At 38.7% G+C, this 15,822-nt stretch overlaps 1 protein-coding gene and 1 long non-coding RNA gene across 4 annotated transcripts in view; one reads left to right on the top strand and one right to left on the bottom strand.

Annotated features, from left to right (window-relative positions):
• The window catches only part of LOC306655128, a 554,397-nt gene that overhangs the window by 224,930 nt on the left and 313,645 nt on the right, over positions 1-15,822 (bottom strand). The gene's annotated exons all lie outside the window — the stretch shown is intronic.
• The window catches only part of PLCB1 (phospholipase C beta 1), a 722,251-nt gene that overhangs the window by 455,560 nt on the left and 250,869 nt on the right, over positions 1-15,822 (top strand). For all 3 annotated transcript variants that reach the window (XM_079129398.1, XM_079129397.1, XM_079129399.1), the window contains exon 4: positions 4,313-4,450. In XM_079129398.1, the coding sequence (XP_078985524.1) occupies positions 4,313-4,450 (138 nt within the window). The remainder of the gene's footprint in view (positions 1-4,312; positions 4,451-15,822) is intronic.

The following is a 15,822-nucleotide window of genomic DNA, read 5'->3' as shown; positions in this document are numbered from 1 at the left end:
AGACCCTGTATCATAATTAAAATTTTTAAAAAGGGCTGGGGATATATTCAGTGGTAGGACACTCCTGTGTTCAATCCCCAGTAACACACACACTCGTACACACATGCATATAAATTTAACCTAATAAAAATTTTTAATAAGCCTAAAAACCAGTAAAGATACATTCCAAAAATGTATTAAAGAAAATAGTTTTTCTTTAAAAGTCAAATTAAGGAAGGTGGATTCAAACTGGCATTTAACACTTATTGAAAAATTGTTCCTTAGCTTGTGTTTATTCTTTCCGTTAATCTCTAATATTTGAAGATATGTTTTAGAATTATAGAAACATGTGCAGTAATTGAGTACTCCATTCTTGGGTGGAGAACAGTCTATACTTTCTTTAGTAGCAGTTACTTAGAATTGGGAACCACTAGAGAGCAAACACAACTCTCTTTGCAAAAGACACGAAGTAATTCAATCATGAATCCTGATCATTAAGAGAAAATGAATTTACTTAGTTTCTATTTTGTAACTCTTATGGGACCTGAGATTATCTAGGACTTAACTTTAAAAGTGGAGTTAAATTAGAACTGCCAGAATTCTTAGTTGGTCTATGATTAATTCCAACCGTGGAGACACATCTAGTATATTCTCTGCCAAAAGCAACCCTTGAGTGACAGATAATGAAAAAAATAGAAAATTCCAAGTTGGTGTCACCTCTTACTTATTTCTGAGCTATATACTTCGGTGTTCTTCAACATAAAAATGCATGTTTTTGCAGAGTTGTGGAGCTAGCTCATTTTCTTTTCTATTTTTATTTATTTTTTAAATGTTCATAGCATTTATGTCAATTGTAGGGACAGAGAGATGCATTTACTTCTGTTAGTAACCAAAGTAGGCAACTCCTTCTCTGGGAGTTTATTGGCAGGTTCAATCATGAAAATTCATGCAGACATAGAAAGGTTTGGTAGAGTAGATTTTAGGGACAAGATAGTTTACAGGAAAATTGTCTATAGATCTTTGTTATTGTTGCTGTTCTGATTTTGTTTATTTGTGTTTGGAAGATGGCCATTCATTTTTTTACATCTGAGATGGCTCCATAAATGATGAATATCTAGACATCTGTATCCATTAAATTCTTTCCATCTGTAAGGACCTCCAAATCTGTGGTGCTTTTGCAGTTCATCATTCCAGATAATTCCCTTTTGCATATTCTCTGAAGATCTGGAAAAGACTGAGAGCAACTTTTGGTTCTGGAAGAAATGAATATCATTTTCATTATACCCTTCACATATCAATGCTGCTCGAAAAGGAATTGTGTTTGAAATTTGAGAAGTATTAGCCCAGGTAAAAAGAAAAAAGAAATTGTTTCTTAAAGGAAAATTGTGACATAGCCAAGTTTGTTGTTGATAAAAATGAAATAGTTGAAAACAAGATGATGTTCAATGATAAATACAATGATCAATGGTGGAGAAAAAAGAGTTTCGAATCAGTGTACTCCATGAAGAAATACTGACTTGATGTTATATATTCTATTTTTTTTAAATATTTTTTTGTTGTTGATGGACCTTCATTTTATTTATTTATATGTGGTGCTGAGAACCAACCCCAATGCTTCACACATGCTAGGCAAGTGCTCTGCCACTGATCCACAAACCCAGTCCAAGAGTCTTTTTAAATAGATACATAACTGTTAAGTGGGAAAACTTTACAAAGATGCCACCGAGAGTTGATCATCTTATTAATTCTTGTTGACTGTATCTAATATTATTAGAGACAGTGAGAATTCTAGCTCTTTTCCAGAATTATCTTCTGTTCTGGGCAATCCCTCCCAGGTGGTCTCTACTTGTTTTTAGTTTATATATCCCAGTGATAATTCAAGTGAACCTGCAAACCTCACAAATTATCCCAGCAATGCTGAAAACTAGAGCACTTTAGGCAGTCAACAATTTGAGCAGAAGGGTTTTTGTTATTTTTGTTTTGTTTTGTTTTGTTGGTGTGTGTGATGTGGGGAATTGAACTCAGGGCCTTGTGCTTGCTAGGAAAAGCACTCTACCACTCAGCTATACCCACAACCCTTTGTTGTTCTGAGACAGATCTCATAATTTCATATGTTGCCCAGGCTGACCTTGAATTCACAAATGTCCTGCCTCAGTCTCCCAAGTAGCACATGCCACCATGTCTTGCTAGCAAAAGTGTTTTGAATGGACATGAGAATTAGACAATAAAGTAGTACCGACTGAACCAAAAATGCTTGGGACAGAAAAAGGCAGAGGGTTATTCCCATGGCCCTCACTTAAAGGAAAAGAAGTCCAAAGTACAGAGCCTATTTATTCCCAAACAGTTCCCCCTTAAATAGAAGAGGGGAATATTGATGTAGAAGTAGAGATATTGATGGACTCTGTAAACACTGACTTTAAGCTTGTGATTTATAATTACATGTTTTGGGTGGTTCCTGATAATTTTTCTCTTCTAAGTATACAAAAAGAAAAAGTAAAATTCTAAGTACTGATCAAGCATGTTTTCTCCCTAACCTTGCCTCAATTGTGTTCAAAAATTGCAGTGCAATTAATCATTTCACAGAACAGCTGGTGTACTTGTTTAATTAGCCTTTTCAAAATGATTATTCTTCCTGAAATTCTCCTTTAATCTTTCATTAATGCTAGAATGTTAAAAAAAAAAAAAACTTTTTTTTTTTTTTTTTGCTATTACTGTTTATTCCATAAAACTTTTACTACACACCTCTTCTTTTCTGGGTGATAAAAACTGATGCATTTGAGTAGCTTTTGATCTTTCTGGGAGGCCTAATTTACTTGATAAGCTCTCAACCTGTTAGTCCAGTTGAGATTTCAGTTTTATTGGGCAAAGCTTCGAAATGGGGTTTTCTCACTTCATAACTTACCTGAAAATGTTCCTCTTTGTGCAGCCAAACACAGGAAAAAGTTTTATTAACTAAAGAGAGAATTAATGGCACCAAATAAAGTAACTCAGCTGGAAAGATTTTGTTTGTTTTCTTTGTTGGTTTTTCAATTTCGCTCTTTCTTTGTAAGGATGGTGTATATAAAAACCTCAAAAGGGAGGTCAGAATAACCAGCCTCAGTAATCAGGTCCTGTTGGCCCGGAATTTAGCTAAATAAATAAGAATTCGAGTTTATTCCTTGTTCAGAAGCTGGCAGCAAATTTGCTAAGTGATTGATTTGATGCTAATTTTCTGCATGGACTGAGAAGTCCTTTAGGGCCTGTCCTGCGGGAGGAAAATAAATCCAGCCAAGTTGACTAAGCCCTATTTTAGGCTTTATTTTGAGTTCTGAAAGTTTGGAAACTTCCCTTTCCCAGAAAGACTGTATCACCAAGGGATTCTCACTTATGATGTTCCAAAGAATGCAGCTTGTTCTGAAAAGATGGCAGAAATTCCCTCTATTCCAAATCCAGAACATTCTGAGGATGGCATTTTAATTAACCTATTCATGGTAGGTGCTGTCATTTTTCACATCCCTACTCAGTGTCAACTTCGAAGAGCCTTGGTTAAGTTTCTGCTCCAGCCCTAGATGGCATTAAAAATACCTGAGATAAACAACTTACAGAGAGAAAAGGCCATTTTGGCTTATAGTTTGGGAAATTTCAGTCCATGATCAGGGACACTGATTGTTCTAGTCCTCTGGTGCAAGGTGGGCGCATATCATGGTAGGAGCATATAGCATAGCAATTTATTCACCTCATTACCAGGAAGTGAAAAAAAAAAAAAAAAAAAAAGATAGGAAGGGGAGGAGTTAAGACCCAATATCCCTTTAAAGGCAGGACCCCAGTAACCTAAGACCATCCACTAATTTCCACCTCTTAAAGTTTCTGCCATCTCCTAATAGTGCCAAACTGATAACTAAGCTTTTAACACATGAGCCTCTAGGGAAAATTTAGGATCCAAACTATAACAGGCATAATGATAACTTTTGACACCTCAAGAACAACCTTCTTTTCTTGATATGTCCATGAATCAAGGAATGAGGTGGAGATTTCTCATTTTGATATGCAATTCATGGGATGATAGAAGGGAAGAAAGGGATAATTATGACCAATACAAATGTTTTGCTGAATGTCATGATGACAGAAAGGGCAATTTACTGAAGGACATAGGTCTTGAGCCAGAAATTCTCTTTCTACAACCTTTAGGCAAGTTGCTTCACCTCTCTAGGCCATCGAGGGTGGAATCCTTCAGTCATACCATTTTCAATAGTAACCTTGTTTTGAAGTCATTCTAGCTTTAATTGTTTGAAGTTATGATTTTATTTTGAAATCTCTAGTTACAAACTAATTTTTTTTCAACATTTATTACCAGGATCCCAAATTACGAGAACTTCTGGATGTGGGGAACATTGGGCGCCTGGAGCATCGGATGATAACAGTCGTGTATGGGCCTGACCTAGTGAACATTTCCCATTTGAATCTTGTGGCTTTCCAAGAAGAAGTAGCCAAGGTACAGTAGCTGTAAACCTCTGAAACCATCTCCTCAGTCTTAATTCTTGTGATATTATACTAACACCTGTGAAAGACATTGAATTTTTCATATTTAACTTGTGCTAAAATTCCAAGTAAATATAAATTGGTCATCAAGTATAAGTATGATTCAAATACTTTCAAATAATTTTATGTAGTTTGAGTTTTTTTTTTTTTTTTCTCACTAGGAATAAAAGCACCTGACATAATTCCTTTGCTAAACAAAATGTAGATAAAACCACATCTCATTTCACCTCTCCCAAGTTATTCTCTCAACTTCTTTCTTCTTACCGCACCTCCCTTTCAACTCTCTCCTTGAGGGCAGACAACTTCAGTACCTTCTTAATTTCTTTGTCCCTGGACAACCCATAACCTACCACCATTTATATAGTAGTAATTAATTAAAATGCGAAAGAAGAAAAAAACACATATTTTTAAATAATAATAGCTCTATTCATTATACTCTGGCCTAGGAAGGTAAAATATGCCCTCTCCATTAAGGAATTGCTATTCTACTAAGGTAAAGGGCCTTTCAGATAATATAGAAATAACTGGAATACAAGTACAGTACAGCAGACAAGAAGCTGGACCCCCAAGTGATGCTTTCTCTAGAAATGCCCAATTGCCATTAATACACACATACACACACACACAGGAAAGGACATATTCTAAAAAGCATTCTTTCTCCATGTTTATATTTTACGGAATGCTAGTTATGATCCTTGTCCTTCCTACAATTCCTTCAAGGGTTAAGAATATGAGTAAGAATACTCTGAAATATGCATAACATATATGTGCCCTTATACAGCACCCTGTGTCACAGATCACAATGGCAGGGTTACTCCAAGTCAGTGTGAATTGTTTAGGCATTATGATCTATAATTTCCTAATCCTCAGTGTTCTGACAATTTTATGAGCTACACCGGATATACTAGCCTGACCTTTAATTCGTTAATTATTATTGGCAGGAGTTTATTTCCAATATTTACATTACATTGAGTTTAATTCTTACAGCAGAATGAATAAGATGCCAACCAGTTTTAATACTCTAAAGTATTTAGAAACTCTCTCCAAGTGTTTTAAAAGCTAATCTGTTTTCTCTGACAAATGACCAAGCTACCCATTTACTTCTAATGCATAATTTACACTTGGAGACATTTCAGTACTTTGGAACTTTGTGTGTGTGACACCATTGTGCTTGTCCTGCACTCGTTATTCTAGTGTACCACTGGTACCTTGTTCAGTTTATATACTTAGTTTCCCAGTATATGGCTGGGTTGTTGGACAGATGGATGAATACAAACAAATGCTTACAATTTGCAAAATGTTTTTTAAATTGCTTTTTCCAAACAAACCCTATTCCCATTCAAAAAATCACCAATTATGAGATTCACTAAATATCAAGTGAAAATATTCAATAAATGATAGTGACTTTCAGTGAATATAGGTATATCTTAAGTTGCATTAAACCTTTGTACAATTATATTGAAAATATATCTAATTTTTTCCTACCTTTAGTTCCCACCCACTAATGTTTTGCAAGGGATTTTGATTTCTGAGCTCTGTAATATTCTCCAACAGGATTACTTCTGTAAAGTATTTCTCCAGCAGTTAGGTGAAATTCTTGTTATAATTAATGAAGCCATGGAGCATGTTGTGCCTTCCCAGGCTATAATATTCTGTAGGATACTTTCCCCTCCTGAAATTGCTCAGTCAGAAAGTTAAAATTTATTAAGCACCATGTTATTCTTCAGATTTATTTTCTGTACTTCTAATTGTTACTATTTATCTCAGAACATTACATCTTCTTTTTAATTTCCAGGGACAGTGTATGTTACGCCCAGTACAGGGCCAGCATTCAGGTTTTCTTTTATTGTCTGGAAAAGCCAACAGAAACCCAATGTAACATTTTGAATCTGGAATGTCCCCCATAGGCTCATGTGTTGAAGACTTGGTCCCTAATGCAGCAAATGCTCAGAAATGGTGCTTTGGGGAAGTGATGTGTGATGAGGGCCCTAATCTCATCACTGGATTAATTCATTGATGGATTCATAGCTGACTGTTCTATTGGGAGCCCTTGGAGACTATATCTTATCTCTGGCCCCTTTACTCCCCACCACTGCCCACTTTCCCTTCTCTCTCTCTCTCTCTCTCTCCCCCCCCCTTCCTCCCTCCCTCCCTCCTTTTTCCCCCTCCCTCCCACCATGAGGTGAGCTGTTTTGCCTTGACACAGCCTTTTACCATGATATTCTACCTCACCTCAGTCTATAGCCACGGAGTCAGCTGATCACGGACTGAAACCTCTGAAGCCATGAGCCAAAATAAATCTCTCCTCCCTTAACTTGATGTTTTAGTCAGCTTTTTCATTGCTATGACCAAAATATTTCACAAAACCATGAACAGTTTTAAGGAGGAAAAGTTTATTTCAGGACTCACGTTTATTTCAGATCTCAGTGCATAGATAGCCAGCTTCAGTCCTTGGGGCTCCCGGTGAAGCAGAACATCATGGCAAAAGAGGGTGGTGGAGGGAAGGGTTCAAGACATCACACCAGGAAAGAGAGAAAGTGAGAAAGAGAGAGAGAGACAGAGAGAGACAGACTCCACTAACCAGATACAAAATATAAACCCCAAGGGCATTCCGCAGAGACTCACCTCTTCCAATTACGCCCACCCTACCTGCCTTCCATTACCTCTCAGTTGATCTCTATCATGGGATTAATTCACTGGTTGGATTAAAGCTCTCATAACCCTATCATTTCACCTCTAAGTCTTCTTGCATTGTCTCATACAGTAGTTATTGGGCATACTAATATCTAAACCATAACAGTTGGTTTCTCAGGTACTTTGTCATGGTAATGGAAAGCCAACACACCTAAACTTTGAAAGTTGAGTGTCTCCAGAAGAGATTGTATACAAATAGATTTATCTCATTTTTTCATTCATTCAACACGCAGTGTTGGGTAGGTGCCTTCTCTGTTTTAGCCACAATTCCAGAGTTAGGGATACATCACTAAAAAAAAAAAAAAAAAAAAAAAAAAAAAAAAAAAAAAAAAAAAAAAAAAATTAATCCCTTTAAGGGCCTGTATTCTTGAAGAAATAAACAGATAACTCACAATGAAGTTTTGAACATATCATATCTCAAATGGAGGACTGTGTGGAAGAAGAGAGGAGAACAAGGAGTGTGAATATGGAAGAGGAGAATTACTTCTTTATGGGCTGGTCAGAGAAAATGAAAATCTGAGGGAAGTTGCTCAGTTGCAACAATATCATAGATATCTGAGAATTCTCCTGCAACAGTGAGAAATTTAAAACAGAACTAAGACTTAAACTTTCCTAAAGATTGGATTCCAGACTTGTGTGTCATTTTGTTCTTTCCTGAATCACTTGAAATTAAATTTTCAATTTATTTTTTAAGACAAGTGAATCCTTTCAGAGACAGACAAGGGGAAGAAACTGTCTTTCATTGTCTTCCTCTGTAGTTGGACTATGAATGTGGTGTCCCTTGCAATCACACTTTTGTTACACAGCATGATTTGCCAGCCCTTCTGTACCCTGAGAGTCAGCCTGGTCTGCTTCCTCAGTGGAGGGTGGGGTGTCTCCCTTGAATGTACCTGGGGGATAAGTGGTTTATTTTCTGTTCGCTCTCTGTTCTCAGTTACCCTGAGAACACGGGCTGCTGTGTTTGTGACCACGTGGAAGGCCCGGACAGCAGTCCATCTCCCTGGGGTGCTCTGCAGAGCTGCAAGGGAGGTGGTGATTGTTCAATACAGTCCTTTACATCCCATCCTTGATTGCCAACAGTCCTCCACTTAAGGCTACGTGATTTATGGTAGGGTTGGAGGAGGCAGACGCAGCAACAGAAGTGAAAACTGGGGACATGAGGATAAAATAAGCTCCATGATAACATGGCTGCCTCGTGGTCTCAGGAAAGGGAATGGAGGAGAAGCCTGGGCAAGACATTCTTGAGTGGACACACCGTAGTTGCTTGACTGCTTCCTGGTTCTCTCCAAGACTGGGTTTTCCTTGAAAACCCCACAATGCCAGTCAGTAGCCTCCTTCAGGGGGTGTCTCTGCTCACTGCAGTAAATTTCATCATGGCTCCAGACTGTTAGATTCCAGTGCAGACCCTGGATCTGAATGCCTACGGGAGCACAACTCTTAGAACTTCAGTTATGCTCTCTTAAGCATCAACTCATCATAGACTGTGTCTTCTGATTTTTTCAGTGGCTAAGAAGAATATGTAGTCCTCCAAATTTGGGTCCAGTCTCCATTGAGATTCCCCATCCATGAGGGGTGCTGATGTACTTCATCCCTCACCCTACCACCCCCTCTCCATCCATCCTAGGACATTAACTCCTAGGACAGAATCAGGCACAAGGACAGTCAGTGATTCTCAGAGACCATATAGGCTATCTTCAGGGTTGTTGGCATACATCCCTACAGGACCTTGAATGTGTTCATAAAGGCATTCCACAGAGGTAAGCAGAGGGGATGTGGAGGAATTGTAGCAACCTAAAAATCCAATAGACCATTCTAATCAGTGTAACTGCTATTCTGCTCCTATCAACTGTTGTCTCAGAGTAATATGCAGGAAACTTAAGTATGGATAAGAATGCCTGAGTGGCTTATGAAACAACTCTGTTAGGCTCCAGGTCCAGCAGGTCTGGGATGAAACCTGAGCCTTTGCATTTCTAACAAACAAGTTCCCAGATGGTGCCAATACTGCAGGTCCTGACACTGTACCCTAAAGGCCTTTTCCTTAGAGAAGTATGGGCTCAGTGTTACCAGATCTTTGGATTTTCCTTCAAAAGAGATGAAGAATCCACATAAAATGTTAAATATTAGCGGAAAATTGTCTCTATATAGCACGTGAGCCAAGCAAGACACAACTATGGACTGAATATAACATGTAACCTTCCATTTGGCAGCTTTTTTTATCTAGATACTTATTGAGGATGGAAAACATTGTCTTAAATGAAGTCCCAAATCCTGACCACCGAGCACAGTGGAGAAAGCATGGAAAGCTGTTTTGCAGAGTAGAATCAGCATCCCTAGCGCATTCCTGCATTCTCTAACTTCCAAACCATTTCTAGAGTCCTCTGGGTGCCTCTTTGCATGACATTTTTCATTTTTTAAGAAATAGAGAGCCACCTGCCTCCTCAATGGTCACTGTGGGAATTTTTCAAAAGTTTTAAGTTTTTCACAGTCACTTATCTGTGCCTCTGACTGGGTCATATTCGTAACCATATCATCTCCATGCCCTACAGAGGGAAGGGAGACAGGATGCTCTAAAAGAAAACCTCTTAGATGCCTCTAGTCTCCATTTTTATATATGCAACTTAAAAATTAAAGAATAGGGAAGACAAATCATGACTTAAGCAGGCCAAATTTAAAAGTCAGGAAGAACATCAACACTACACAGTGTTCTATAAGCTCATCTTTCAGCCCCTTCATTAAACAAACGCAAACCAAAGCTTTGAGAGATTGCTGCTGGGGGAGACCAGGAATGGCTGTGTTCTTGCTGCAGATAATGATTGCTGCAAATGAAGTATCTCCCCATGCAAGACCTCAGTTTGGGCTTTTAATATGAATCCTGAGGCGGACTCTAGGAAGGGAAGAGAGCATTGGAGAAAGAGTGTCTAAATCAGAAATCTGAGCTGCACTCTTCTGCCAAATGGATGGGAGTCTTCAAGTCCCTCAACAGTGTGGGTACATTATTCATCCGTAAACAAACAGCTCAAAGTCATTGACTTGTGTTTATTTGACAAAACATTATCAAGCTCTCTACAAAGTGCCAAGTTCTAGATGCTGGCATTAAAGCAGTGAATAAAACAGACAAGGTCCTTTCCCTTGTGGTGCATACATTCTAGTGAGGGAGAGACAATAAGTAAAACAAATAAGTGAGTCATGTGAAGTATTAGGAAGAAATCAGCAATGTCAACGAAAAATGAAGTGGTGGTGAGGATTGCTGGAGAAGGGAACACTGCATAGGATGGTCAATTCAATTATCTCTGAAAAGGCGACACTTAAGCAAAGGCCTGAAGCAGGTAAGAGAGCAAGACATGAGGATATATGAAGAGAGAATATTCCACATGGAGAGAACAGCAAGTGCAAAGGTCCTGAGGCAAGAATTGTCTGGTTTAGAAGCAGCAAAGGGCAAGTGTGGCAGGAGCAGAGTGAGCAAGATTGAGAGAAGATAGTAGTGGTGGGGATTGAGTAGGCAAGGGAAATCGATTTCCACAGGGCGGTGTAGGCTTTTGAAGGACTTTGACTTTTATCATGATTGAGTGAGTGGGAAGCCATTAGAGGATTTTTTTTGCTGAGGACAGAGATGATCTGACTTACCATTTAGTCAATAATGGACTGCAAGGGGAGGAACACTAGTGAAAACAAATAGATTATTAAGAAAACTATGTACTTTAAGTGAGTGACTAGTGACTTGAGCCAAGGTGGAGCTGTGGAGATGAAAAGGGGTCCAGATATAGGTCTCCGATGCTCTTTATATCAAAACTGATATTGTAAATACATAGACACACATAGATACATGCATGCATGTGTATTTTAAAGGTAAAATTGACACCATCTGCTTATGTTCTACATGTTGCTTAATAGAAGAAACCAAATCAAGGCTATCCTTAGAATTTTGGCCCAGGAGACAGGAAAGATAAAAACATCACTTACTGATAGGGGAACAGTTGATCTACAATATCTAGTAAATTTTTGCTTGGAGGTATGCAGACATTTTGGTCATGTTTAGTTTGAGTTCAAACTCAGTTCAATTCATTTGTAGACTCAATTCAATTCATTCATTCAAGTGTAGACACTGAGTAGACATTTGATTATATGGGCCTGGAGTTGAGCACCAAATATAACATATAAATTGGGGAACATTGGTTATTTCATAGTATTAACAAATCACAGATAAGTGACTATTATAAAATAGTATTAATGAAACTGGAGGAGATCAACCAGGAAGTGACTCTAGACAGAGAACATGTCCTAGGCTTGAGTCTTGATCCAGAAAAAGATAAAGTTGAGAGGCAGCAGCCAGGCAAATGTGTGTCATTGGAAGTCAGGTGGAGAAAGTATTTCAAGGAGAAGAGAATGGTAACCTGGGTCTCCCAATGCCCATAGTGAGCTAAGATGAAGGCCCAAAGTTGGCCACTGGCTGCAATGATGCAGCGGTCTCTGGTATCCTTATTAGAGCAACTTCAGAGGAGTGGTAGGGTCCAAGCCCTGATTGGACTGGGTGCTGGCAACATTGCAGGAAACAAAGAAATCAAAATACACTGCTGTTCTGAGAAGTTTTGATGTAAAGAGCATCAGATATGTGGGAAAGCAACTGGAAGGGGAAGTGAGTCAAGAGGTGATTTTTTAAGGCAGGAGAAACAATAGCATGTTTATATACTGGTGGGAAGGATCCTGTAGAGGGAAACCAAATACTGATCCAGGGGCATGACTGAGCAGGCAACAGCAGTAGGATTTAGTGCAGTACTTGTTAAATCACAACCCAGGGGCCATGTTTAGTCTACTACCCATTTTTTGTTATAGTTTGTTTCATTGTTTGTTTTTGGTACCAGGATTGAACACAGGGGCACTTAAATCACTGAGTCATATCCCAGCCCTTTTTATATTTTGAGACAGAACCTCGCTTAATTGCTTAGTGCTGTGCTAAATTGCTGAGGCTGACCTTGAACTCATGATCCTCCTGCCTCAACCTCCCAAGCTGCTGGGATTACAAGCATGTGCCACCACACCCAGCTTACTACCTGTTTTTATAAATAAAGTTTTATTGGTACACAGAAATGCTCATTTGTTTACATATTGTCTCTGGCTGCTTTTATATAACAGAGGTGAGTAGAGATGATATGTAACCCACAAAAGTGTAAAATATTTACTATCTGATCCTTAACCAGAAAACACTACTTCAATTCTATCCTACTGCATAGAGAGGCTGGATAGCCATGAGCAATGGGCCTTTCATCCAGAAGAAGAGGGAGAGTGGGGAACATTGATCAAAATGCTGACAAGTGGTGCATGTAGTGGAGAGAATTGTAGAAGTTCTTTTCTGATTGCCTCGCTTTTCCCAGTGACAGAGGAGACAGAAGTCATTCACTGAGAGTAAAGACTAATTTCTTAAGCCCTTTCCAGCACTAGGTAGGGCATCGCTTTAAAGATCTGGCTGGCAAGGTTAACAAAAAACATAAAACACAGATCATATACATCTAGCCACAAAAAGTGGTGTTATTTTGAGCCAGCTGATTCATGAGATAAAATGTTCAATTGGCAAATGGGTCTGAGATAAAATAGTTTTCTTCTACCTGCTCCATTCTAGTCTTTCTCCCGTATTCTGTTTTTCTCCAGAGGTGCTGCACAGAAACAGACTTCTCAGTGTGAATCCTACCCCCTGATGGCATGCAGTGTAAGCAGGTTGCAAAAGGCAGATCGCTGTGAGCCAGAAGCAGCAGCTCCCGGGGTTGCCATATGCTGGTGTCTACCTCCAGGTCTCAGTGATCCGATGTGCAGTTGTTGGGAGATCACTCATTACCTGGAGAATCTCTGGGAGTCATGAAATCTGCCCGATGATTTAGCACAGAAGAATGCCAGTCTACAAAGGAAGGAAAGGCGAAGACTTCCCTATTTTGCATTTAAAAAATCCAAAATGATTTTCAACATGTCTTTCCTTTGGGTTCTGGTTCCTTTTCTGATCATCCATGATGAAAACTAATCAGGAGTCCTTTTTAGGAAGGCTGGAGCTGGTGTTCTAGGAAAGATTATGTCTTATATGTGATGAGACTGGAAACAGATGCCCCTGTGGCTGCTTCCTTCCTCTGAAGCTCATCTCCTGGCTCCACCTCTGCTCCCTGCTCAATGCTCTTTATTAGTGAGGTGGCCTGTCACCCTGATAGACAGGACTTGAGATCCAGGCTCTGATATTAAATCCTAAATATTTTGAAACTCTGATAGGGCACCTGGGCATGAACATTGTTCAACCACCATTCATTCTGTCAGATTTCAGCGAAAATGCTGCTTCAATCCAATGAGAAGCAGTGGATTGAACCAGTAAGCAGGGATTGAGATCAAGATGTCTAAAGACAGTCATGCAGGGGGAATTTTGTGTTTACTTATCTACACACAGACCTGCAGACTCTATTGTTTTCAATCCTTACTTCTTTAAACACAAATTCTCTTATGCACTTATAAGTAGGAATAAACAAATTCCTTTTTATTGTGTAGCTGTGCTAATGGGAACACAGTCAGGTTTTCTAATGCATTACTGAAATACAGTATACAGGGAGGAGTGCACATATCTGAACTGTAGATCCTGAAGGATTTTTAAAACAGAACTACATCCACATACCCAGCACCAAGATGGAAAAACTGAGCATCACCAAGATCCCAAAACATCTACCTACTAACTAGACCCTTATTTTGGCTTCTAACATTGTAGAATGGTTTTACCTGTTTTAAAAATATCTATAAATGGAATCATACAACATAGCCTTTTTGATCTGATTTATATTATTCAGCTTTACATTTATGAGTTTAACAATATTATTCCCTATTTGATGTAGTTCTGGTGTTTTCCTTCTCTTTGATAAACAGTAATCTATAATAATTTCTTTAGCTTCCTCTTCCATAGTTGATGGACATTCAGGCAGTTTCCAATTTAGGGTATTACAAATAATGAAGTTACAAACATCTGCCTCTCTGCAGGGTATATACTGGGGAGTGTGATTGCTGGTCGTAGATCTTCATATGTTCTGCTTTGATAGATATGGTGAATTTCCCAAGCTGGTTGAGCCAGTTGAATTTTTAAATGTCATTTCACGCAAGCAAAAAAATCTTTAGCAGGGAATCTCTGTGCTTTACATTATTATATTTTGAAGTGGATGTCGCAGAGTAAACGAGCTCTCCAAAATTAACTTTCTATACATTGAACATTTGTCTTGACTGCCTACAATTCTGACTTTCAGAAGGGACCTCTGTAACTGTGAGCATCTTAGAGAATCTAATTTGGTTATCTTAAGGGTGTGATGTGAGGTGTTCTGGAAGTTTCCCTTAACTTCATCCACACCAGTTTCTTGTCCACCATCCAGGTAGCGTGCAAGCTCTGTGAGCTTCCTGCCCAGATCTCTTATCCCAATTCCTGCTGTCTTGTTCAAACCTTCAACAGGTCTCACCTATTGTCAGCTCCTCCCTGCTTTCCTAGAATCTTCTCTTTGTTTTCCAGCTCTGCCTGTCCATCTGCATAAGAATGTCTGTAAAATCTGATCATGCTTCATACTCTTTTTGTTCTCTATTATCTACAGAATGAAGTGTCTATTTCATTCATTCATGTGCTTAGTGAAAAAAAAAATATTTCTTGAGAGCCTACTACGTGCCAAACACTTCACTGGGCACTGGGGACCCACTGACCAACACAACCATAGCACCTACCCTTTGGTGCTATTTGCTCATCTCCTACCTCTGCTCCAACAGTTCTTAACTTCCTGTGATTATATATAATTATATATTATATAATATATAATTTTAATGCCTTTATAATAATTGTACATTTTATTCTACAGTGCCTTTCTCCAGTGTGTCCACCAGGAAAAGTTCTAGGACTCCTTGAGGACTTAGCTATATAGCTCATCCATCTCCTCTTCCACCCCATGAATTCCAGGAACAGCTCATTGTTCTCTTCTCTGCTCTTTCATGAACACCAAGCATTTTATTTATTTTGAGGCCACAGACTGAACCCAGGGTTGCTTAAACCCTAAGCAACATCTACAGCCCTTTTTATTTATTTTTTTTATTTTGAGAAATGGTCTCGCCAAGTTACTTAGAGCCTTGCTAATTTGCTGAGGCTGACTTTGAACTTGCAATCTTCTTGCCTCAGCCACCTGAGCCACTTGGGAATCAGGCATGCTCCACCATACCCAATCCCAAGCATATTTTCTATTGCATTTATTACTCTATAATTACCTGTTAGTGCATATGATAATGTACACTAAATTTGCAAGCTCCTGAAAGTAAAAAATAATTGCTCAGTCATTTTCATGATTCCACTATCTAATTGGTATTGGCATGTAGTAGGTGTTCAATAAATTTCTTATGGAAGGGAAAGAAAGCAGCTGAGTTAGGGAGGGAGGGAGAGGGAATGGAGGAAAGGAGGAATGAGGGCTTTGAACTCTTAAAAATAACTGATAGCTCACATAAAATGTTAGAACTATAGAGACTTTTAGCATCCTGTCTAAATCTCAATGTTTTAGAGTTGAAGAAATTGAGTCCTCTTAGCTGATAAGTTGTTTCCGTCTTCTGAAGCATAATTGTCTCTCCATAATTTGCCAAGATCCTCAGTAGAAA

This window comes from Sciurus vulgaris (assembly GCF_902686455.1).
Source record: "Sciurus vulgaris genome assembly, chromosome: 2".
In the NCBI taxonomy this organism is placed as follows: Eukaryota; Metazoa; Chordata; class Mammalia; order Rodentia; family Sciuridae; genus Sciurus; species Sciurus vulgaris.
Note: the sequence above shows the minus strand (reverse complement) of the source record. Positions and strands in the feature narration are given on the sequence as shown.